At 41.0% G+C, this 25,793-nt stretch overlaps 3 protein-coding genes and 1 pseudogene across 3 annotated transcripts; 3 read left to right on the forward strand and 1 right to left on the reverse strand.

Annotated features, from left to right (window-relative positions):
• The first annotated feature begins 3,117 nt into the window (after positions 1-3,117).
• LOC102712990 lies at positions 3,118-5,826 on the forward strand (annotated as a pseudogene).
• Positions 5,827-10,387: 4,561 nt separating this feature from the next.
• On the forward strand, positions 10,388-12,802 carry LOC102713269 (G-type lectin S-receptor-like serine/threonine-protein kinase At2g19130). The gene is made up of 2 exons (XM_040523191.1): positions 10,388-12,485; positions 12,594-12,802. Exons 1-2 carry the CDS (start codon positions 10,388-10,390, stop codon positions 12,800-12,802), a joined length of 2,307 nt encoding a protein of 768 aa, XP_040379125.1.
• Positions 12,803-16,332: 3,530 nt separating this feature from the next.
• On the forward strand, positions 16,333-19,202 carry LOC102707860 (G-type lectin S-receptor-like serine/threonine-protein kinase At2g19130). Its single transcript, XM_006652219.3, has one exon. It carries the CDS (start codon positions 16,481-16,483, stop codon positions 18,902-18,904), a length of 2,424 nt encoding a protein of 807 aa, XP_006652282.1. The 5' UTR covers positions 16,333-16,480; the 3' UTR covers positions 18,905-19,202.
• Positions 19,203-20,490: 1,288 nt separating this feature from the next.
• On the reverse strand, positions 20,491-25,052 carry LOC102708145 (protein FAR1-RELATED SEQUENCE 7-like). The gene is made up of 5 exons (XM_006652220.3): positions 22,215-25,052; positions 21,814-21,879; positions 21,606-21,683; positions 21,447-21,506; positions 20,491-21,275 (listed from the first exon to the last, which is right to left on the reverse strand). The coding sequence occupies exons 1-5, from the start codon at positions 25,050-25,052 to the stop codon at positions 21,267-21,269; spliced, it is 3,051 nt and encodes a 1,016-aa protein (XP_006652283.2). The 3' UTR covers positions 20,491-21,266.
• Between the last annotated feature and the right edge of the window lie 741 nt (positions 25,053-25,793).

Consider the following 25,793-nt stretch of genomic DNA (forward strand, 5'->3'; position numbering starts at 1 on the left):
ATCCCTGGAGCGAATCTTTGGCACACAAACTAGAACAAAAAAATTAAACTAATTTATCCAAATCTATCTTTTGTGTTTTCAACGAACACCATTGGCGGCACGAGATGGCGAAAGTTTCCAATCAAATGATGCGCGGAGGGCGGGAACGGCGCATCCCACAAATCCCACCCGCGTTTGGCGAGCGGGCTACCCTCCGTTGTTTCAGAGCGATGCAATTTCGTTTCTGCCCCTGTTTCATATTCTAATACTGATTTTGCTCTTTTTTTTATAGAGTTTCGTTTTTATCCTTACTTTTTTAATTGAATGAATTGGTTGCCCTCATTTGAATGGAAGGACTAACGGTGTTAAATGACATGTTAAATGACTATTTTACCCATGCACGAGAATATTATTTTGATCTGTTTTTTTAGTCATTTGTGTTGTTATCCTCCGTTATAAATCATAGAAATATACAAAAGCAATATATTATTAATTCAAATGATATGTTTAAAACCTTATAATTTTTTAAAATATTTGACAGAGTTTCAAAACTATGTAATTTTTAAGCATGGTAATTTCATCATTAATTATTTCAGGAAGTAAATCTTTTATTTTTTATATTAAATATATTGATCAACTAACGATCAACATAACTTCCATCCAAAATAGAGACAAACAGTTTATTCGGTTAAAAAAGAGGGGTAAAAACGAAAACCCTAAAAATAAAGGATAAAATCAATATTAAACTTAAAATCGAAACAGGAACGAAATTGTTCCAAATAAAAAAAATCCCCGAGCGAGTCGTGGAAGGAACTACAAGGAGAGGAGATGCTGCCATCGCGCATCTGCCAACATCCTCATCTCCGCCGGTGACTGCTCGCCGCCGTCCGCCCCGCCCCGCCCCGCGCGTACGTAGCGGAGGTTCGCACGCCTCGGCCCTGTCTGGTCCGGGGCTGCGGCCAACCTAATCTCATCAACTTCATTTACACTCGTGCAATCGCGCTTCCCCGTCGTGCCGCGCAGCCCTGCGTCTGCAGCCTCACGTGGCGAGGCGCGCGGCGCGGCCGTTCGAGGCTGTCGACCCGTGTCCCTGAAAAAACGCAGACCTTTAATGCAGTCGCACGCTCAACGGTAGGCCCACGTGGTGGTGTGGACAACGGTGGACCAACGATAGGTACCACGCGCGTAAACGCCAGTTCCGACCCGCCTACTTCAACAAAGCGCACAAGCCCACCGCTCTGGGTGATCTCTTGTCGAAGAAACATGATCTTTCTTATCTTTTCCCCTCTAAGCAGGACTATTTTTCACCTCTACTGTATCTGCTCATATTTTCGTCCTGCCCTATCTATGCTCATTATTAAAAACTTAGGGTGCTTAGTTCATATTATTTCTGTGGTGAATACCCAATCTCATCCAATAAGTTCTATCAAAGGCTCAATTTAGCCCGTGAGCTTTCATTTTTTCCATATATGTCCTCAACTTATTTATTTTGGTTTAAAATCATACTTAGATTCACATGATATGCCACATGGCTAATCACATTCTTTATAGTGAAAAATGTTTCTTTTACCCTTAGCTTGAAATTTCATACACTAAAATAAATAGCATTGTAAAAAATAATATGCTAATATATTATATATGTATAAATTTATAAGATTTCCGTAGCATGTAAAATTCTCAAATCTGGTCTGATAATATGTATAAGTTGCATTTTCGTAGCATGATGCAAAACTCGCAAATCTGATCTGATAATATGTAAAGCTGCTTTACCAAACTAGCACCAACGACCCACGGTTCAACAAAACTAGATAAGAAGCCCAGCTCATAGCGTGAGACGGTCAGTACCAACCTTGATTACTCTCATGATTAGAGCACTAAACGGCATATGGCCTAGTCGGTTTCCATGGCCGATCAAGCATTCTCATTTTTAAAAATACGCATCACATGTCAAATCACCATGGCAGGAGCCTGACAGGACGAGAAAGCGATCTCGGAAAAGAAAATGGTGCAGCGGTTAGTAGTTATAAGAGAGCGTGGCATAAGCTGACTATACGTTTATACAGAGAGAAAAAAGTGTAAGCAGTCTGTTAGCTTGTAGCCAGCTTGGACATAGGAACCAAAAAAAACTCTGTGAGAGTGACATATGGATTCTGCATTAATGACCAGCTTGGACATAGGAAAAAAAAAAACTCTGTGAGAGTGACATGTGGATTCTGCATTAATGATAAATAACTAACTAGTATATATGTGGGCTAAAAAAAGCTATAAGAAACCTTATAGCCAGCTTATTGGCTATATTATTAACCTTACTCTAAGGTCTTGTTTGGTTCTCAAATTTTTTTTCCAAAAACATTACATCGAATTTTTGGACACCTAAATAAAACATTAAATATAGATAAACTAAAAATAATTGCACAGTTACGGAATAAATCTTGAGACGAATATTTTAAGTCTAATTAGTCCATGATTAGCTACAAGTGCTACAGTAACTAACATGTGCTAATACAAATTAATTAGGCTCAAAGATTCGTCTCGCGGTTTCCAGGCTAGCCGTTAAATTCATTTTTTTATTCGTGTCCACAAATCCCTTTCAACATCCGGTCAAACATTTGATGTAACACTTCTCCTAAAAATTTTCTCAATCTAAACACCTCCTAAACTGATCACTACTAAAATAGTATCCCCTCGATATTTTAACATGCTGACATTATTGATTTTTTTAAAGTACGTTTGATTATTCATTATATTAAAAAGATTTACGTAATAATTATTTATTTTATTTTAATTAAATTAAATTTATTATTAAATATATTTTAGTTATAATTTATATCTTTGTAAATTCTCACGAATTTTTTAAATAAAACGAATGATCAAAATCATTATTCATTAAAATGAGGAAGAGCATGTATTTCATCCGTTCTGCAGCATGTGTGTACCTGCGTGGTCATACAGGTGACAAACGAACAGATTCATTGACCCAACTTACCCATTTTTAGCAGGCAATGGAGTCGAGCATTGGCATCCCAAGGAAGCTGCTCACCAACGAGATAGGAAGGGGGAGAAGGAGCCGTGCAGTTCCCCATTTCCATCCCAATTTCCTTGCTCGGTTCGCGCGCTCTCTTCTCCCACTAATCCAGAATGCCTCTCGCCGTCACCCTTCTCGGATTACTCCTGTCGCTGCGCATCTCTGCACGCTGTGCTGCCATGGACGCCACCATCACACCCGGGCAAGCGCTTTCCGGCAACGACAAGCTCGTCTCCAGCAATGGCAAGTTCGCGCTCGGCTTCTTCCTCCAGACCGGCAGCAGTAAGTCCTCCTCTCACGACACCTCAACAAGCTGGTACTTAGGCATATGGTACAACAGAATCCCCAAGTTAACTCCGGTATGGGTGGCAAACGGCGATAGCCCGGTCAGGGACCCCAGCAATTCAGAGCTCGCAATCTCCGGCGATGGCGGGCTCGTCGTCGTAGACCGATCTAACGGATCCATCGTCGTCTGGTCTGCCCAAACAAGAACCACGATGAACGACACCGTTGCCGTGCTGCGGAACAGCGGAAACCTCGTCCTACGGAGCTCCTCGGACCCGTCCGACGTGCTGTGGCAGAGCTTCGACCACCCCACGGATACTTTCCTCCCCGGAGCAAAGCTTGGCTGGAACAAGATCAGTGGTCTGAACACCCATCTGGTTTCCAGGAAGAATTCAGCTGACCTAGCTCCTGGCAGATACCGTGTTGAGTTGGATCCAAGTGGTGCCAATCAGTACATCTTTACGGCATCGAGCTCGTCCACGCCATACTGGTCGAGCGGGGTGTGGAACGGCCAATACTTCCCCTCGATTCCGGAGATGGCAGGACCCTTTGTCGTGAATTTCACGTTCGTCGACAACGATCAAGAGAGGTACTTCACGTACAACTTGCTAGATGAGACGGTGGTTTTCCATCATTTCTTGGACGTTTCGGGTAGAACAAAGACGTTCGTTTGGCTCGAGGGCTCACAGGATTGGGTAATGACCTTCGCCCAACCCAAAGTTCAGTGTGATGTCTCTGCTGTCTGTGGACCTTTCACGATCTGTGATGACAATGAGCTTCGGTTCTGCAAGTGCATGGAAGGTTTCTCCGTGAAGTCGCCACAGGATTGGGAATTGGATGATCGGACAGATGGGTGCGTGAGAGACACTCCATTAGACTGTGCTAGCAGCAGAAGCACGTCAGGTTTGACTGACAAGTTCCGTTCTATAGCCTGTGTAAGGTTGCCCCAAAATGGCTACAGCATTGAAGCTGCTACGAGCGTGGATAGGTGTGCCCTAACTTGCTCAAGCAATTGCTCTTGCACTGCGTATTCCTATGGCAATGGTGGCTGCTCGGTCTGGTACGATGAGCTGCTCAATGTAAAACAGCAGCAGTGTGATGGCATGGCTGATTCTAATGGAAGGAACCTCTACATCCGCTTTGCTGCAAGAGAGGAGCAAAGTAGGAAAAAGAACACAAGAGGGTCGATTTATGCTTCGTTGCTCTGTTTATGCTGGCAACTGCACTGGTGATTTGGTGGAACAAAAGAAAGAGGTACAGTTGCACATCAAACAACGTTGAAGGTGAGAGTGGAATCGTCGCGTTTAGATTTATCGATCTGCATCATGCGACTAAAAACTTCTCAGAAAAGCTGGGGGAAGGCGGGTTCGGTTCTGTATTCAAGGGGTTTCTCCATGGCTCGAGAATCATAGCAGTGAAAAGGCTTGCTGGTGCACATCAAGGAGAAAAACAATTCAGAGCAGAAGTGAGCTCGATTGGACTAATCCAACATATAAACTTAGTAAAACTAATTGGCTTCTGCTGTGACAATGATAGCAAGCTACTTGTTTATGAACATATGCCCAACCGTTCCCTTGATCTTCATCTATTCTCAACAGATAAAATTTTGAATTGGGACACTAGGTATCAAATAGCTCTTGGAGTTGCTAGAGGGCTATCTTATTTGCACGAGAGCTGTCGGGACTGCATTATACACTGTGATGTTAAACCTCAAAACATACTTCTCACTGAATCATTCGCTCCCAAGATTGCGGACTTTGGAATGGCAAAGTTTCTAGGAAGAGATTTTAGTCGAGTTTTGACGACAATGAGAGGAACCGTAGGATATCTTGCACCCGAATGGATTAGCGGAGTGCCTGTTACACCAAAAGTTGATGTTTATAGTTACGGGATGGTTTTGTTGGAAATTGTTTCAGGAAGGAGGAATTCAAGTGGAGGATATTCCACTAGCAGCGATGAGGATGTTTATTTCCCGGTGGAAGTCACACACAAGCTTCTCGATGGAGGTGTAGAAAGCTTGGTAGATCTGAATTTACATGGCAACGCCAATTTAAAAGAGGTTGAAAGAGTTTGTAAGGTTGCTTGTTGGTGCATTCAGGATAATGAGTCCGACCGACCTAGTATGGGTGAAGTGGTTCAAATTCTGGAGGGTTTATTTGAACCTGACACGCCTCCAATGCCAAGACTACTACAAGCTATTGCAGGAAGCTCTTGTTCTACATCCAGATAATAGTATGTTCACAATCATTTATATTTAAACAGAATTCTTCCATAACCAGCGAGAGGCGTTATATTCAACTTTCCTTTGTATAAGATTGCCAGTCGCAAATGTAAGCTAAATTGTCGATATATGTTGAAATTTCAATCAGTGATGAAATCACAACAGCAGGCACCATTGCTTCCTCTGTAGCAATGTAGAATATGGAAGGTCATGCATGCCCTCTAGGCTTTCCAAGAAAGTGGTTTACTGCTTTCGAGTTTTCAACACCTGTATTCACATGGATAGGTAGATCGATGTTTGCTATCCCACAGTTCTGCATCGTTTACTGGGATTGCTGGTCTTGTCCAGTCTCTGTCCTGCATACAATCCTGCTGCTGGTACTAGTTCTTTCACATATATCGCCAGAAATTTGGCCTGCTCTAGTTGCAAACAAACAAACAAAGGTCAGTCTTAATATATAGTTTTATGGTATAGTTAATAAGACTGTAAACTAAGTAACCAAGTTAGAAAAGTTTTATGAGGATGAAATTCCTCTCTCGTCTTATGAAACTCTCTCATTTAATGATGCTGCTAAGTTAGTAATTTTAATAGTGTGTCCTCTATTTAATATGTATGACACCTCTATAAAATATACATTGAGACTGGTCTAAGAGACGGTGGAAAGAACAGTATCCAAAACGCATAGAGACGGCGAAACCTTACCACGCGGAGAGATTGCACCCGCCGCGGCGTAATCTGTCATCTCCGTCGGCGACGGCAGTGGCGGCTCACTGTCCTCGTCTCGTCCACGACCACGACGCCGAGCGATGAGGCAGCCACGGCCCTCCGCAGTGGCCACCGCGGAAACGGCCCATTTCTTTCCTTTTGCAGGCCTGTTGAGTCTTCTGCCCCCCTGCTAGCATGGTTCCACTTACCGTGATTATCGTAATAATTGGACCTACGGCTGGGAGACGGCTTCGGTTTTGTCCGAGAAAAACCATCCAAATTCAAATAATTTGAAAATTTTTGATAGAAAATGAAGAAAAACAAAGTCATTATATCATCAAAATCATTGCACATGATTTATTCTTTTGTCCATAAATATTTTTTTAAAAAAAAGCACGGTACAAACACATATGCTTATATACACGTGCAAAAACCCACCATTTGAATGCAAACACGTATTATATTTGAGCAATTTAATTTACAGCCCTTCTCAAGGTACCAGGAGGTGCCAAAAATACCTCCTGATACCTACTCAGGTACTGTAAAATTGCTAATTATATTTACATGAGCATGCTTCTATATAAAATTTAACAAGACTAGGAATTTGTGGTAGTTTCCATGTTTAAATTAAAAAAAACACTTTACTCGCGTGAATTATTTTATTGGATCACTTAAACCTAAACTAGTTTTTTTTCTCATTTTACCCTAAACTATAAAATGGTTCACTTTGCTCCCAAATAACATTCTTCTTTTGTTGTTTTTATAGAAAGTGTGTTTTTAGTTGCAATTTTGTAGAAATATGACATCGTTATCAAAGCTCAAAAATATTTTCAGTTTTTTTATGACAGTGAGCTTGAACTTTCAAATTTGAATGTTCAAACTAGTTTTAGGTGCTTTCAACCTATGTAAACAGTAACTAAAGTTGTAAAATAATGTAGAGAAGTAATTTGTGATATATCTATTTATCAGTCTAACAGATATAAGATGCCCCATTACAAGTATCTAGTTTAGGCCTTGTTTAGTTCTCAATTTTTTTTCCCAAAAACATCACATCGAACTTTTGGACATTTAAATAGAGCATTAAACATAAATGAATCAAAAAACTAATTGCACAGTTGTGGAAGAAATCTTGAGACGAATCTTTTAAGTCTAATTAGGACATGATTAGCCATAAGTGCTACAGTAACCAACATGTGCTAATGATGGATTAGTTAGGCTTAAAAAATTCGTCTCGCGGTTTCCAGCCAGAATTTGAAATTTGTTTTTTCATTCGTATCCAAAAAACCATTTCCGATATCCGATCAAACGTTCGATGTGATGTTTTTATCAAAAAATTTTGGCAACTAAACACCACCTTAGCATGTGTACTACATACTAGGTCCGGAAACCCATACATATGGATAAAGTTTCAATCAAATACTACTTTGAAACAAATATAGAATTTTGTTTGTACCAAGACTATTCAGACAGTACCTATATTTGTATTCCTAGTTTCATCAGGACAAGGAAACATTTAAGGTGTAAATACAGGTGGTCCTCCAAGAAGTGAAGTGGGCGGCCTTCGTAGCCAAGACAATACAAACCATCTCCAGTCTCATTGAGTTAATATTGGAGAAGTTCAACAACACCTAGCCACCAACATCTATGCTCAAGATTTGTCAATGCAGTTGCAGACTAAATTATGGTTTTTCTTTTCATGATTTATTCTCATGAGAGATTGATATAGGGCGAACGCTGGTCTCCTGTCGAACACGACATAATGCTGTTAGCCACCTCAAAGGTCTAAACATGTATAAAAATCTTGTCTCTCTTGCCCTCTCGATAAATTCGTTTGCATACTCATGTCAGTTGATCCCTGTGTCCTTCAAATGCACCGTATTATTCATCAACACTATCATAATCTCGCTAAATTTTAACTTATGTATGGAACAAAAATAGATAAATATTTTGTTTGGGGGGGGGGGGGGGCTCTTTGTGCGTCTTCTGCGTAATGAAAGAAAAAAAAGGAAAATCAGTAACCTTTCAATCTGCCAAAGGTCATCATACGTGCACTCTATCAGTTCAACCATTGTGTATTCACGGAGAAATTTCAAAGCGTGTGAAATAGTACTTATATTTATAATGACATGCTGAGCACAATGGCAAGCACTCAGCTAAACATATATGGAGATCAAGGAAATTTGGTGTTCAGTGTCAATCCTTCAAGTACGATCACGCAACGGTTTGACATGATAATATAGTTAAGCCCCTTAGTCAATATGTGTTAATCTTTTTTTTTCTTTTTTCTTTTTTTTTTTGTCTCCGTTAGTTCCGGAGTCCGGCAGTCCAGCTGATCAGTTTTCAACGTGAGCAATTTTGCAGGACTTGAGTAGTTACTAATAGTTACTAAAATTTTGAGTTTTTTTACCATTCTTGAAAAAATACCTTAAGATACTATCATTTTTAGTGTAAAAAGTGTGGGGTTTTTTTATCATCCTTGAAAAGTACCTCAAGGTACTAAGAATTTCATTATAAATTTTTGATACCTCAAGACACTATAATTTTTACATTAAAAAGTGATAACTTGAGATACTTTTTCAAGGATGGTGAAAAAACTCAAAAATTACGGTACCTTTGAGGTACCAAAAATTTGTACTAAAATTCTTGGTAACTTGAGATATTTTTCAAAGATGGTAAAAAAGCTCAGTGTAAAATTTGGTACCTCTTGGTACCTAAGGTACTAGAAGATACTAAAATTTACATAGAAAAAATGATATCTCCTGATACCTTCTCCTCGTGAACTGCTAAAATTACTTCTGTGCAAGGCCACCACGGTTATGTTCTCTTTCACACCCTTTTCTGAGCAAACATGCTAATGTCAGAGCGCAATCTCCTATCCTGCTACTACTTCCAGGGCTGCCAGGTCTTCTTGGTTATGCTTATAATTATGTTTACACTTATAAACTAAAATTTAAATTTAAAGTGGATTTTAAGATATTTTTGTTATAATTTATGTTTTCAATCTTTTATTTTTTTTATTGCTAAAAACATGTATACAAAGTCTTACATATACGACGAGTTATCTTTTAATTGTTAATAGACGGTTTCGCTTATACATGTTAGAAGCAAATCGATGACCAGTGTTTTCTGATATCGGCAAAGAGGTCATTTGAAGTTGATATCTTACATCGTTGGTCATGATCAATCCTGTGGTCCAAATTTGTGTTCAACGTCGGATATCATCCGTGCCCACTGGAAACAACGAGTACGCTCCTAAATTTTCTGTCTCCTATCTGAGGTTTTCATTTGGACTTGCCACCATCAATGCTTATAAGATAGAATTTAAATTTTAAAACTTAAAATTTAGAATTGATTTTAAAGGGTTTTTTCATAATTATTTTTTAACAATTACTTTTAGGTCACTAAGAACATGTGGATAAAAATTTTAGCTACAAATTAATTTTTAATCATTAATATGCTGTTACGCTTATGCTTATAAGTAGAAAAACAATAAGGATTCTTGGTCAAGAAAATGAAATAAGTAGAGTCCACTGCATTGGTATCAAGAAATAACCCCGCACTTACATCTTTTGCCTGTTTAGAAGTATAAGTGAAACCGCTTATTAACGATTAAAAAATAATTTATGGATAGATTTTTTAGTACGTATTCTTAACTATATAAAAACAAAGACTAGAAAATAAACTATAATTAAAAAACTTAAATCAATTCTAAATTTAAGTTTTAAAATTTAGATTTTTTTTAGCTTATAAACATAGCCATATATAATCAAAAAGATGGGGCCTGCATGTTGATGGCGAAGGCATAAAATAACCTCACTCTCTGTCTTGAATAGTTGGCAGGGATAATTTCTGAGTCCAAACGCTCCAGCGTTGAGGTTTGACCAAGATGAGAAGATTATTCCAGATAACTTATCATACTTCTCGAGGACTATTTCAGGCTAAACACACTTATCATCAATTAACACGGAGTGATCCTCCTGCCGCCTTCCTCGAAAAAAAATTAACACGGAGTGATCGAGATGTGCGCGCGCCCACACAACACGCCATTCTGTGAACTGCGTTAATCGCTTGCCTGATTTCAATTCTAAACATCAACTGTGCTTCAATCCCGTTCCTCCTCCAGTTCTTCGATCTCCACCACGCTTTTTCCCTTGTTCATCATGTGCTTCCTCATGCCTCTCCTTCATCATGTCCTTCTTCTCGGCCTCCTGCTGCTCCTCTCCTTGTACACTCCGGCGAGCTCCACCATCGCCGACGCCTTGTCACCTGGCCATGCACTCGTCGGCGGCGACAGGCTTGTTTCCAATAACAGAAAGTTCGCCCTCGGCTTCTTCAAGCCCTCATCCGACACAAACCACAACTCGTACCTTGGCATATGGTTCAACAAGGTCCCCAAGCTAACCCCACTATGGACCGCCAACGGCGATAACCCGGTGGTGGACCCCACTTCACCGGAGCTCGCGATCTCCGGTGACGGGAACCTGGTCATCCTGGATCATGCCACCAAGTCCATCGTATGGTCCACCCATGCCAACGTCACAACCAATGACACCGTTGCCGTACTACTGAATAGTGGCAACCTTGTCCTGAAAAGCTCCTCAAACTCGTCCGAAATCTTCTGGCAGAGCTTCGACTACCCAACAGATACACTTTTCGCCGGTGCGAAGATTGGCTGGGACAAGGTCACCAGCCTGAACCGGCGTCTTGTTTCTAGGAAAAATTCGATTGATCAGGCTCCCGGTATATACTCGTTGGAGCTGAGGCTCAGTGGGGATGGTTATCTGCTATGGAACTCAACTGTGCCATATAGGTCCAGCGGGGATTGGAACGGACGATACTTCGGCTTAGCGCCGGAGATGATCGGAGTTGTCATGCCAAATTTCACATTTGTTCACAGCGACAAAGAGGCTTACTTCACATACACCCTGCATGATGACACGGCGATCGTGCACACTGGAATAGATGTCTTTGGGAGAGGTTTTGCAGGCATGTGGTTGGAAGGGTCACAAGACTGGCTAATCCATTACAGGCAGCCGGTACTTTACTGTGACGTGTATGCAATATGTGGGCCATTCACAATTTGCGACGACAGCAAGGACCCATTCTGCGATTGCATGAAGGGCTTCCATATAAGATCGCCAAAGGATTGGGAGCTTGACGATCGAACAGGTGGGTGCACGAGGAATACTCTGTTAAGTTGCGATAACAGCAAGGGCATGACAGGCCTCACAGATAAGTTCTACCCTGTGAAAAGCGTTAGGTTGCCTCACAATGCTGAAAATGTGCAGGTTGCAACCAGTGAAGATGAATGCTCGCAGGTGTGCTTGAACAAGTGCTCTTGTATTGCATATTCCTATGGGAAAGGTGGCTGCTTTGTTTGGCATGATGAGCTGTACAATGTAAAGCAATTATCTGATGATTCTTCTGGTGGAAATGGGGAAGTTCTTTACATTCGCCTTGCTGCAAAAGAGTTAGAAAGTTCAGACACGAAGAAGAGTGGAAAATTAATTGGTGTTGCCATAGGTGCAAGCACCGGTGGTGCTTTGTTTTTGATGATCCTTCTACTGATAGCTTTGAGGATAAAAGAGAAATGGTTTACTTACACACTGCAAAGGCATGAGGGTGGCATTGGAATCAAGGCATTTCGATATACTGATTTGCAACGGGCCACCAGAAACTTTTCAGAGAAGTTAGGGGGTGGAAGTTTTGGTTCTGTATTTAAGGGTTACCTAAGTGACTCTACCATAGCAGTGAAAAGGCTGGATGGTGCCCGTCAAGGAGAGAAGCAATTCAGGGCTGAAGTGAATTCAGTTGGAATCATCCAGCATATTAACTTAGTTAAATTGATTGGGTTATGTTGCGAAGGTGATAATAGGTTACTTGTGTATGAATACATGCCAAATAACTCCCTTGATGTTTGTTTGCTAGAGGGTAATGGTATAGTGTTGGATTGGACTATCAGGTATCAAATAGCTATTGGAATTGCTAGAGGCCTTGCTTACTTGCATAATAGTTGTCGGGATTGCATCATTCATTGTGATATCAAGCCAGAGAATATACTTCTAGATGCATCCTATGTGTCTAAAATTGCAGATTTTGGAATGGCAAAGATTTTGGAGAGAGAATTTAGCCATGCTATGACTACAATGAGAGGAACTATTGGGTATCTAGCTCCTGAATGGATTAGTGGAACAGTTGTTACATCTAAAGTAGATGTTTATAGCTACGGGATGGTTTTGTTTGAAATCATATTAGGAAGGAGGAACTCAAGTCATCAAAATTTCAGGGATAGTGATTGTTCGTTCTTTTTTCCCTTGCACGCTGCACGCAACCTTCTCAATGGTGATATTGAAAGTCTTGTGGATGCCAATTTAAAAGGTGGCATCAACCTCGTGGAGGTTGAAAGGGCTTGTAAAATTGCATGCTGGTGCATTCAAGATCATGAATTTGATCGACCAACCATGGGTGAAGTGGTACAGTACCTTGAGGGTCTGCTTGAACTCGATATGCCACCGTTGCCGAGACTCTTAAATGCTGTCACAGGAGGTTCACATCTAGCGACACCACAATATTTTGAGTCACTCTAAATCTCTATGATGATTTGTAATTTCTAATGGTCTATCATAATTTATCTTGTGTTTTAAGAAAATCGGGCATAGCATTAGGGCATTCACGGTGTAATGACTATATTGGTTTTCATAGAATTAAATAAGTTATCACATAGGATATAATGTAATATGGCAGGTATGTAAATGAACAAATAAAAGGAAAGAATGTTTTGTATTGGACGTGTTTTATACGCAACGTCCAAAATTTAATGAAATTAAGTAACTTCAAATTCAAATATAAATCAGTAGTTAAAAAAGTAATATATAGTAATAGATTAGTACATGATTAATTAATTATTAATTATTAAAAAATATAAAATAGATTAATATGATTTTTTAAAATAACTTTCCTATAGAAAACTTTTGCAAAAAATACACCGTTTAACAGTTCGAAAAACGTGCGCGCGAAAAACGAAGAAAATAAGTTAACTAGGAGGGCTGCCGAACACAAACTATTTATGTCACACCAAATATTTTAACCGCTCACTGTATGCCTATCCAAGGAGTAGCATTCCTCGTACCTATTATCATTCGAAGGTATACAATCGTTCTCTATTGTAAAAATATGAGAGATATGATCCGATTTATCATATACAATGTATTTGGATTATATTTCTAGTTTTCTAAGATGAATCCTAGTATTTTCTTTTGAGACTCGTAGATTTTCCTAATAAGGCTTTGAGTCTTTTTCTATTAGGACTCTTGGATTTTCTCTTATATATCTCTCTTATAAGCTCCACGAGAAAGGTGTGATGGCCCATTGTATTTCCCTGCTATTGTAATCATCACCTCATAATGGCTATTACCGGCTGGCCCGTGATTTTTTCCCATAAGAGTTTCCACGTTAAATTTGTGTCTCAGTTAAGCCTTTATTTTCTTAAAAAATTAAGAGCATGTTCAAAGGTAGAGTCTAATATTGATTCTTTCTTCATCCACGTCAGCAACACTAACTTATTTTATAAGTGTATCTATAAAGATATAGTCAGAGTATAGTTTCTTTGTTAATACATTAGAATGTTTTTTATTACTATTCTTTCATTTTATTCTACCCCATGTGATAAAAATTTCTTAAATAAATGATAAGAGTACGATGACTCTGTCGTGGTCATACATAACAACTATTTTTATCTTTCCCTATTTCTCCTTCCTCCATGTCATCATATTTACTCATGTGGCAATAGAGAGAGTCAGCTAATAATCGTCATTGTGCATGCCGTAAGGAAATGATCAATGTTTCCTTCTGTGTCATAAATTTACAATTAATACCATTAATAAATCTAGAGTTATATTTAATTTTCTCATAGCTAGAAAATTAGAATTAAAAACAAATAGTTTGAAACCATACTGCAAATAATCCCTTCCTGTTTTTCAATAGATGTCCATAAGGGGAAAGTAATTGAAGTAATTCAGATATATTGTGTTTAATTCGCTTTCAATATATTGCACACATTTTTTTCCTTTTTTGGTGGGAGATCATGCCAGCCTTACTAACAAAATATATATACTTGGTACAACAAATAAGATATGTAGATATCACGGTACCGCATATACCTTGTCATGTTGAAAACTCAGATGTTTTTGAAAGCACAGGAGACGAGTACCTTGTCAGCCGAGAGTGGATTGTTGAGCCTAGCATTAGCAAATGTGTGACAAGCTGATTGTTATGCTCATTATACAAATGTAGTCTATATATGGCATATATAGACAAAAAATTCTTTAGTGGCAAACAATAAAAGCGACAAGCGGCAGGCTGCAGGAAATACGAGAAGACATTCGATCTGGCAGAGGCCATCGTACGTGTATTCTATTCCATCACTTTCAGACCACAGATCAACCGATTTAGTGCGCCGATTGTGCTCAATGACAAGCAAACATGGAAACAATGTGGCCGGCCAGCACCAAACATTTTAGTGCCGATGATTACGCACCTACGTGACATGATAAAATATAGTTAAGGCACTAATCAGTGTGACAGTATTGTTTAATAATCATCGTTTGCCGTGCCCCCATTATTTTGGTGGCCGAGGGTGTCCATTTTTCAACACGCTTTGTGTGCAACAGTGCAAAGCCCAGCCACAGTTTTCTGCTCTCTTTTCACACTCTTCTTCCAATAATCCAATCGGCAATGCAAGATCCTGAGAAGGTGAGCACAATCTCTGGAAAAGGCACCGAAAAGGATGGGAAGTGGACTGGATAATCATTTTTAGCACGATTGAACATTGTTTTTACTCGCAACATGCGTAGTGGTGTCCATTTTCACATTGTTCTCCAGAGAAAGCTTTCGTTGTAGCATTGGCATCACGCCATTTAATCTGACAATTAATTAATAGAACATCTGTGCATGGAACCTGATGAACCTGGAAATCTTTTAGACATACCTAATGCATTAATATTATCACATGCACCAATGCACCATGTTTCAAATCAAAATTGTTTAAAGAAAATCAAAATACTGCATGTGGAAGGGAAGGGGGAAAACAGCTTGATCTCAAACAAAAAAATTAAAGCTCGTACCAGCTAGTTGCGCAATCTCAGGGTCCTGATACTGATCAAACTAAAGGGGATGACAAACAGCATATTTATAACTAAAAAATGTTTTTTAATAAAAATTTTATATATATATTCTTAACGATCTAAAAACCAGGGTTGAAAAATAAACTTCAATAAAAAAACCTCAAAATCAACTCTAAATTTAACATCGAAAATTCAAATTTTAACTTATAAGCATAAGTGAAAGCGAAAAGATAGGGTTGAAGATTTCTGCGTACCAGCATTAACACACGTGCCTGCACAATGAGCGCCATTCAGTCCATTCCTATGGTCCCCTTCCTATGCTTGTCTCGTTTTCAAAAAATTCTGATGCCTGTGCTTCCATTTTTTGGCTCTTGCGTTGACTCCCTCACTTCTTCTTGCATCTACTCCAATCCCTCGCATCCTTTCTGGACTACTTTTTTGTTGGCCATGGACTGAACTGTGCTCTCTGCGGCTTCGTGTGTGAAAGGATTTTTTTTTTAATGTCGGCATAAGATGACATTGGAAGTCGACATCTTGCATCGCTTGGTCCATCGAGTGGTCCATATTTGTGCTCAACATCAGACTGATTTGCCTTTGGGTAAGGAATGTCATATTCGATCTCATCAGTGCCTCACTGGAAAACTAGCCTAATTTTTCTGCCTCCTAGCTGAGGTTTTCATTTAGACCTGACACCATTTCTTAGTCAATAAACCACTGCATTTGTGTTATGGAAGAACGTGTACAGTGTTTTGCAAGGTTTAAAAGGAGTTAACTTAAAGAACATACTACTCACCTTCGTGTTGCTGGCAGACCCATAAAACAACCTTTTTCTTCTTGTGTACTAGTTGCCATGGATCATTTGTTAGTCCAAAGTCCAAGCGCTCCAGCATTGAGGATTGACCAAGATGATAACATATCAATATAATCCATCATACTTCCCGAGGTCTGTTTCAGGTTAAACACAATATCATTAGTTGATACGGACTGATTGAGATGTGTGCCCACACCACCACGTTGACCTGCGATTCTGTGAGCTGAACTAATCGCTGGTCTGAATTTCTTAACAGCAACTGAACCGGCTTGCAGCATCCCACTCCTCCAGCTCCACCAAGCTCCCCCCTTGTTCCTTGCCAGCTTCCTCTGATGCCTCTCCTTCATCACGTCCTTCTTGGCTTCATCTTCCTCCTCTCCCTACACACTCCGGTGAGCTCTGCAGCCACGGACACTGTGTCACCTGCCTATGCACTCGCCGGCAACAACAAGCTTGTCTCCAACAACAAGAAGTTTGCGCTCGGCTTCTTCAAGCCAGGCAATGAGTCATCCAACACCAACCACAACACTTACCTTGGCATATGGTTCAACAAGGTCACCAAGTTAACCCCACTGTGGACCGCCAATGGCGAGAACCCGGTGGTGGACCCTGCTTCACCGGAGCTCACGATCTCCGGTGACGGAAACTTGGCCATCTTCGATCATGCCACCAAGTCCATCATATGGTCTACCCGTGCCAACATCACAGCCAATGACACCATCGCCGTGTTGCTGAACAACGGCAACCTTGTCCTACGAAGCTCATCAAACTCATCCAACATATTCTGGCAGAGCTTCGACTACCCAACAGATACGCTTTTTGCTGGTGCGAAGATCGGCTGGGACAAGGTCACGGGCCTGAACCGCCGTCTTGTTTCCAGGAAGAATTCAATTGATCAGGCTCCTGGTATATACTCCTTGGAGTTAGGGCTCAATGGTGATGGTCATCTGCTATGGAACTCAACCATAACGTATTGGTCCAGTGGCGACTGGAATGGCCGATATTTCGGCCTAGCGCCGGAGATGATTGGAGCTGTCATGCCAAATTTCACATTTGTCCACAATGACCAAGAGGCCTACTTCACATACACTTTGTATGATGACACAGCGATCGTGCACACTGGACTAGATGTCTTTGGGAGAGGTTTGGTGGGTATCTGGTTGGAAGGGAAACAAGACTGGTTGATGAATTACAGACAGCCAGTAGTTCATTGCGATGTGCACGCAATCTGTGGACCTTTCACAATCTGCGATGACAACAAGGATCCATTCTGCGACTGTATGAAAGGTTTCTCTGTAAGATCACAGGAGGACTGGGAGCTTGATGATCGAACAGGAGGGTGCATCAGGAATACTCCATTAAGTTGTGACAGTAGCAAGGACAGGACAGGTCTCACAGATAAGTTCTACCCTGTGCAAAGCATTGGACTGCCTCATAATGCTGAAATTGTTCGGGCTGCTACCAGTGGAGATGAATGCTCACAGGTTTGCCTGAGCAACTGCTCCTGTACTGCATATTCCTATGGGAAAGGTGGCTGCTCCATTTGGCATGATGATTTGTATAATGTAAAGCAACTATCTGATACTTCTGATGGGAATGAGGGAGTTCTTTACATTCGCCTTGCTGCAAAAGAGTTGCAAAGTTCAGAAAGGAAAAGGAGTGCAAAAATAATTCGGGTAGCCATTGGTGCGAGCATTGGCGCTTTGTTTCTTATGATCCTTCTACTGATAGTTTGGGTGAGAAAACGGAAATGGTTTGCTCCAACACAGGAACAGCCTGAGTGTGGCATTGGGATCGTTGCATTTCGATATATTGATTTGCAACGAGCAACTAAAAACTTTTCAGAGAAGTTGGGGGGAGGCAGTTTTGGTTCTGTATTTAAGGGGTATCTAAGCGACTCTACCATAGCAGTGAAAAGGCTTGATGGTGCCCGTCAAGGAGAGAAGCAATTCAGGGCTGAAGTGAATTCAATTGGAATCATCCAACATATTAACTTAGTTAAACTGATTGGGTTTTGTTGTGAAGGTGACAATAGATTACTTGTGTATGAATACATGCAAAACCGCTCCCTTGATGTGTGTTTATTTGAGGCTAATAATATAGTTTTGGATTGGACTATTAGATACCAAATAGCTATGGGAGTTGCCAAAGGTCTTGCCTACTTGCATAATAGTTGCCGGGATTGCATCATACATTGTGATATCAAGCCGGAGAATATACTTCTTGATGCATCTTATGTGCCTAAAATTGCAGATTTTGGAATGGCAAAGATTTTGGGGAGAGAATTTAGCCGTGCTATGACTACAATGAGAGGAACCATTGGATATATGGCCCCTGAATGGATTAGTGGAACAGTTGTTACATCCAAAGTAGATGTTTATAGCTATGGGATGGTTTTGTTTGAAATCATATCAGGAAGGAGGAACTCAAGTCATGAATATTTCAGAGATGGTGATTATTCCTTCTTTTTCCCCATGCAAGTTGCACGCAAGCTTCTCTATGGAGATATTGGAAGTATTGTGGACGCCAATTTGAAAGGCGATGTGAACCTAATGGAGGTTGAAAGAGCTTGCAAAATTGCATGTTGGTGCATTCAAGACAATGAGTTTGATCGACCAACAATGGGTGAGGTGGTACAGTCCCTTGAGGGTTTACTTGAACTTGACATGCCTCCATTGCCAAGACTACTGAATGCTATCACAGGAGGCTCACATCCAGTGACACCACAGTATTTTGATTCTAAATCTGCATGTTGATTCACAATTTCCAGTAGTCTATCAGAACATTATAATTCATTTTGCATTTTAATATAACTAGGCATAACATGTAAGATCTCTAAGAGATCATGTCTTATATCAAATAAACTCAGTACTGTAACATGTAAATTAAGATCTCTGTAACCAAGAAGGAGATCATGCAAGCCTTACTAACAAAATAATACGTTGTGTCATATGTAAAAACTGTAGGTATCAGTGTACCACCTACACTTGTCATGTTGTCAATTGAGATGTTTTTGAAAATGCAGGGGGCATTGGCTTGTCAGTTGAGAGTGGATTGTTGAGACTAACATTGGCAAATGTGTGACATCCTTCTTCTTTTTTTTTTTTTTTTGAAAACACAAGAGCCATGTGTTTCATTTCATTAAGGAGGAGAAAAAATACAAAAGATCAGTTAAAAAAGGACTACTCAAAAGAAATAAAAAAGAAGAAATAAGAAAACACAAAAAGGCATTGCCAAAGCGATGTGCAACCTGCAGGAGCTAAGCTCCTAGGGGAGCAACCGGGCTAAGAGTTCGTGAAGAGCTCTTGTCCCAGCAGTGCACCACAAAATACTCTCTTGCCACAGCATCTAGAACGGAAACAATATTAGGAATGCGTGACATCGTGAGTGCTTGACAGCTATGTTCATATTATGCAAATATGGCCAATCTATGACCTATACATGAGAGGCAAAATTGTTCACTGGCGAACAAAAGGGAGAAGCCTGGCTACTTGTTTTTTTAAGGGTAAGCACATTCTACAACTACAACAAAAGAACTTTGTATGGTAGAGTAATTTGTAAGTCGAAATGCCGAATACCTGAACTGCAAGGAATTTAAGTTGTGGCATGTTGCACAGCAGGTACCGATCACTGAAGGCTGATAATAAATGAGCACATTTGGTTCTCTCTCTTTCTTCATCTACAGTTGCTGTGCTGCAGATAGTGCGATTTATAGGCTGTTCCATCCACCAGAGACAACCTACTGCATCAGTTTCCATCAAAACTTAACTGGTTATTGATCTGAGAAAGATAAGTGCCAACATGAGTAAATAACAGAACATAATAGAAGAATAGAAGTGTGTGGCTAAACAAAAGGTTACCTTGGTGAACAGGTCAAGGCAAGTCGATGGTAAGAACAAGAAAGTAGAATTGGATTAGCCCCTTGCTCGATATGGTGTTCTGACTTAGACCATCCAAGATAATGTCATGTATTATTCGGTTAAAGCCCTTTTCTGGTGGTGTACCACCCAGCCACAGTTTTGTTTTTTCACTTTCTTATTTTACATGACAAGGTGAGACCTGAGAGATGTGCTATGATCCATGGACCCAACAGTCAGTGCGACAGGGGGTAAGGTAGAAGAACACATTCATTGGAAAGGTCAAATGGTGAACGATTAATTTGTTAGTCATCATTTAACACTATAGTTAGCCATTGCTTTCATAAGCTCTGATGAGTGCAGCAGCATATTCATACACAGCAGTGGAAATCAGAATGGTGCTACAACATTTTTTTCTCTTTCAGTTAGTAATGAAATATAGAATTGACATCACACCATTTGATCAGTAAGTTAGGACTGTGTTTGTTATTAGAGGGTATTTGATCACATTGCATCCAAAACATGACAACCTTGGTGTGCATGATTTGGTGAGTACACTGGTGAAATGTACACCCAGCTATCAAAAATACCAGCATCTTGGCCAACTGCTATGTATTGCCAGACCTCTACACTTCATTGGATGCTATATTGAATACTGACCTTTCCTTGGACAGTTAGCAATAATAGATAAACGCCAGGTAATTTATATGCAACATCTACTATAATCATAGATAATTAAAAATATGCATCCCTCCTCTTCTCAAAGTGAATCTACAGTTAACCAGACATCCATGGTAGTCCTGTACATAAGTCAATCTCCCTAGTGTAACTAAAAACAGAAAACTAGGGAGCATGACATACATTAAGTTGTGGTTACATCTTGAAGCACTTCCTGGGCACAAACAGCAGCAGCCATCTTATGAACTACAGTTTGTACATCCAAGAATATATATACATTCATACAAGCTAAGCTAAAGAGGTATGCAGCTCGTAGTACCAACCTGTCAACTACAATAGGGAATAATCAACTCAAGTTGCTAGCAAGAGTAACTACTAACTACAACTACTTGTACCAAGTGAAATGCAGCATACCAGTATGTATAGGCCCATTTCTAGCTGGTCCTTGTCATCTACAGTTGATGGATGACATGTAATCATCAAAAGCCTCCAGTCCACAAGGCGCCAAGACAGACAGAGCTCACGTGTTCCATGCTGTGCTCCAAAGAGAGAAGCACGACACCTTGTAAGTAGACATTTATATCTACAAGACCTACAGAGAAGAACGCAGATTGGTCAATTCAGATGTTTGTGTGCATAAATTCTCATCAGGTAGATGAAGACAACAACAAAAACCAGACAGAAACAAAATTTCAATAAACCAAGCTTCACATGTAAATTCATAGAAGGGCACCCACATATGGCATGTCTATTACTCATTTACCTGGTTGTGTTGGCTGCTACTTGACACTTGAGAAGTGTGATAGGTTGCAAAACCTAGATGCTGAAAAAGTGTCGATCACGAATTATGTCAGTATTATTTCCAATACTCAATAGGCTGGCTAGAATTGGCATGGTGGGTTTAATCAAAAGTTCTTAATACCGGGGTGAAAGTCGGATCCAAGCCAGAGGGCATTTCATCATAGCTAATTGGGCCCATCGGACTTGAAAGATCAATCCCCTGGATTAAAAGCAAATAAACAGCTATCTCAATCCTCTAGATTAAAAGGAAATAAAAACTTCCAATACAACACTACTAAAAGAACATCATATATGTTGGGAGGCTTCATATGTAACTTCATAGTTCATACCCTGTAGGTTTTATAGGTTGGAGTTTGGCTACCTAGTGGGGACATGTTAGGAGGACCCTCAAAGGCCTGAATGTTGAAAAACGTCATCAATATTTATTGCACTAAGTAAAAATGTAGCACGACATAAACGTAAAATTACTAAGTTAGATTACTGAGACCAATGCATGTAACATTACAGTCAGCTAACATGATATCATGAAGATTGCAATATTACTTCAGATGAAACAGTACCTCATCACTTCAGCACAACGGTACAAGAAGCAAACTTAAAAAATGCATGAAATCTCTCAACAAAGTAATGTGGGGTACGGGTAGAATCCCAGACAGCAGACAATTTCATAGTTTGAAATGAAGAAATATTCAGACCTACAGTTTGACTATACAAAAGTTGGGAAAAATACCTGGAACATGTTTCCAGATTGAGAACCATCTAACAAAGTATACTGCACTGCAGGTTGTTCTGAGTGCACCTTCTGCTTCTTTCGCAAACCTTTTTCAATGCAATTTCTTGATTGGACCTTATTTTTCTGCCCCTTCTTCTTTGATTCTTTTGCTGTTGTGCCACTTGATTTGTCCATGATATTTTCTGCTTCAGTGTCATTTGTGATAGAAGGTAAGGATATCTTAAGGCTCTGAACATCAGTCTGGGACAGAGTTGCATCAACACTAGTCTGTTTCTGTAGTATTTCTTCAACTTTGTTGCTAAGATCTACCCAACATTGGTCTAGTACTCTGTAAGACTCCTCACATTCTGACGCCCGAGCAACAAGCCTAACATACTTTGGGCATATGTGTTGATAGCGACTAGAGGATTCCAATAATTTATCTGCTTGAATTGCTTGACCTTGACTATCTCCAAACGTCAAACACCTTGCATATTTGGTCCAGCGCTTCATAATATACCTGTCTGGTAGATACTTTATATCCATTGCATCTAAAATTTTCAGCGCATGGCTACACAAGTAACCATTTCTTTCAAACTTTTTACATGAGCATGAAACAGTCTGCTCAGTAGGGTTTCCATAAACTGTATATTGCTTGTCTTTCTCAACAACTGAAACAACATACTCACGACAAGGGCCACTTTCATCACGGTTCACAATGTAAGCTGACTGGAATTCTTCGTATTCTTCTTGAAAAAGTGGAAATATCATATTGGTATAAGCCTCAAAAGCTTGTATCAGGATAGGAGCTTTAATTTTGAAGTAAGGCAACTTTAGCCTTGAACTATACTCAACCTCCAGTTCTTTGTGCCGCCTATCATTTATAACTGCCTCAACATGCCCCAACAGTATAAGAATATTTACCTCGGGTCTCAGATGATCACGCACATCAGACTGTAAGCAGTCATTCAATCGTGTGCCTTTCATCCCAGCTGAGAAGACCCCTTTCATATAAGGTCTAGCCCATTTTTCTTTTTCCTCAAATACCTTTTGCAACCATACATTATCACAGAGGTTATGCTTATTGATCATAGTATCCCAAGAAGTGAGAAATTCTGTCTCTTCTTCATACAAATTGACGCATGCCTTGAACTCCTTCATGAAATCACTGTCACCTTTAAGCTGATTTATGTTCCTCGCTGCGGCATGCTTTAGGTGCCATGCACATATAACATGAATTGTCTCAGGCATCACTAAAGAGACAGTGTTTGCTATAACCATATCTTGGTGTGAAAAGCAAGTTTTAGGTGCTTGTCCAGACATTGTATGCAAGAACGTCTCGAACAGCCAATGGAAAGACTCTGCAGTCTCGTCATACATGAGCGCTAGCCCAAAAACAATAGGCTCACCAAAATTGTTACAACCGACAAAAGAGCAAAAATGGCGGAGGCTTATACTGTTCCTAGACACCACATCAAATGCAATAACATCACCGAACTGACTGTAGTCAGTAATCATCCTTTGATCAGCCCAGAAAACATTTGCCACTTTATCCTCAACATCCAACTGCACAGCATGGTAGAATGAGGGGTTTGCCAGAGACTGTTCTTGGAAATAATTCAACAAAGCACCGGCTTCTCCATACTTCATCTCCCATTGCCTCCTAGTTCGCAATGGCTGCCGGCGCGCTTCCCTTGCACTCGCATTACCGTTCTCTTCAGAAGAACTCTGCCCTCCCAGCTCACCCCCATTCATCAAAAGGTCAGGCGGTGTAACAGCATCAGGCAATGTAGTCCAATGCACAATATTGGGCTGCAGAGGATTGGGCATGCAGGAGGTAGAGAAGAGTGGGTGGTTGTGCCGCGGCTGGAAGGCGTATACCTCTAACCTGGCGCCGGGCTTCTTCCGGCGGATGACGAGGTGCGCGTTGCAGCCCGTCCTCGAGTCCGGCATAGGCACCATCTGATTCCCTCGTTTGACATTGGCTCGGTAGCCCTCACGGGAGCAGGCGAACTTGCGGGAGGTGATCTCACCAGTCTTCTTGCTCTTGTTGGCGTACTCCTTCCGCACGTTGAACCCTACCTTCCAGCCGTAGTAGCGGTAAAACTCGTACGCCTCGTGCTCGCTCTCGAACTCCATCCCCATCCGCGGCGTGTACTCCTCCGGCCGGGTAGGAGCGGTCCGGACGCCGCCACTCCCGACCGCGCCAGCGGTGGTGGTGGTGGCGGCGGCGGCGGCGGCGGCGGCTCCCGTCAAGGAGGGATTTCGGGATGCCACGGCGGTCGTGGCGGCGGCTACCCTCAAGGGATTTCTGGCGGCGACCGAGGGCTTCCGGGACACCGCGATGGCGGTAGTGGTGGCCCGCGAGGCGCTCCGGGGTGCCGCGGCCACGGGGGTAGTCGTCCCCGAGGGCTTCCGAGGTAGCACACTAGTGGTGGCTGCCCCCGATGCCTTCCGGGGCGCCGCGGGGGCAGCAGCGGCGGGGGCGGCGGAGGAGGAGGTAGCGACAGATGCCTTGCGGGATGGCACGGGGGCGGGGGTGAGGGTACCCACCGATCCGGATGGCGCGGGGGCGGGGGTAGCACTAGCCACCGAGGCATTCCGGGCTGCCGCGGCTGTGGTTGGGGGATTAGGTTTCGGCGCGGCTGAGAGGGCGCCCTCATTGCCTGAGGCGGCGGGCTGTGGAGGCGGGGAAGGTGGCGCTAGTGGTGGTGCTGGAGCTGGGGGTTGCTCGGGGGGAGAGGACTCTGCGGTGGAGCTCATCGCCGGCGCGAGGGGAGCCTGCTCGCCGTCGCCGTGCTCTGTTCCTGCAGAAACGGCAGCATGTAGAAGACGCTTTTCGCGCAAAGAAGACATCGCATACGGAAAATACAATTTCGCGCAAAGAAGATATTGCATCTAAGAAAGCCGCTTGCGTTTGGACAAAACGGCTTGGAACATGTTAAAACCTCTGCTCTGTTCGTTTTGTTTCCACGAGAGAAAATTCGCTCAAAATGCACCAAGGTAAGATGATTTTTCCTCCGCTCAAATTTGTTTGCCTCGCATATTTTTCACTAGAAGGATTACTAGTGTGGTTAGCCATATAAGAATTAGTTTATGAACCCAGTTTTGTATTCTAACAAATTAAAGTCGTTTTCTGTAATCTATATTTTCAGGCTTGTTTTACGAAGCCAGTTTTTTTCTGTAATCCATATTTAATCTATATTTTTAGTCTGAAATCCATATTTAATCTATACTTTTAGTCTTGTTTACATTAAATAGTTTACCGATCCAGTTTTGTTTATTTCCATGTAATCCATATTTTGCTTGTTTACATTTCAAAAACTAAATACTATCATAATGTAATATCGTTTAGGTTCATATGGTGTGTGTATTATATTTATATATATATATATATATATATATATATATATATATCCAAAAAAGTCTTACGATATAATACAAGAGAGAATACAGAGAAAGAATAGTACTAGCAAGACACAAGTTCCCAATATACAGAGGAAGCTAAAATGAATGTATCCAGTTGGGACAAGAAAAAAGAACATGATGGTGATGTTTCCCTCAAAAACTGACATTTGATTACATTATAGTTAATAA

This window comes from Oryza brachyantha, chromosome 4 (genome assembly GCF_000231095.2).
Source record: "Oryza brachyantha chromosome 4, ObraRS2, whole genome shotgun sequence".
NCBI lineage: Eukaryota > Viridiplantae > Streptophyta > Magnoliopsida > Poales > Poaceae > Oryza > Oryza brachyantha.

Excerpts from the sequence above, each read along its gene's own strand:
- LOC102713269 (XM_040523191.1), top strand. The coding sequence starts at position 10,388 with ATGCCTCTCCTTCATCATGTCCTTCTTCTCGGCCTCCTGCTGCTCCTC. Across the intron at positions 12,486-12,593 it reads ATTAGGAAGGAGGAACTCAA|GTGGCATCAACCTCGTGGAG; the intron begins GTCATCAAAATT and ends CCAATTTAAAAG.
- LOC102707860 (XM_006652219.3), top strand. The coding sequence starts at position 16,481 with ATGCCTCTCCTTCATCACGTCCTTCTTGGCTTCATCTTCCTCCTCTCC.
- LOC102708145 (XM_006652220.3), bottom strand. The coding sequence starts at position 25,052 with ATGTCTTCTTTGCGCGAAAAGCGTCTTCTACATGCTGCCGTTTCTGCA. Across the intron at positions 21,684-21,813 it reads CAACCTATAAAACCTACAGG|GGGATTGATCTTTCAAGTCC; the intron begins GTATGAACTATG and ends CTTTTAATCCAG. Across the intron at positions 21,507-21,605 it reads TGGATCCGACTTTCACCCCG|CATCTAGGTTTTGCAACCTA; the intron begins GTATTAAGAACT and ends ACACTTTTTCAG.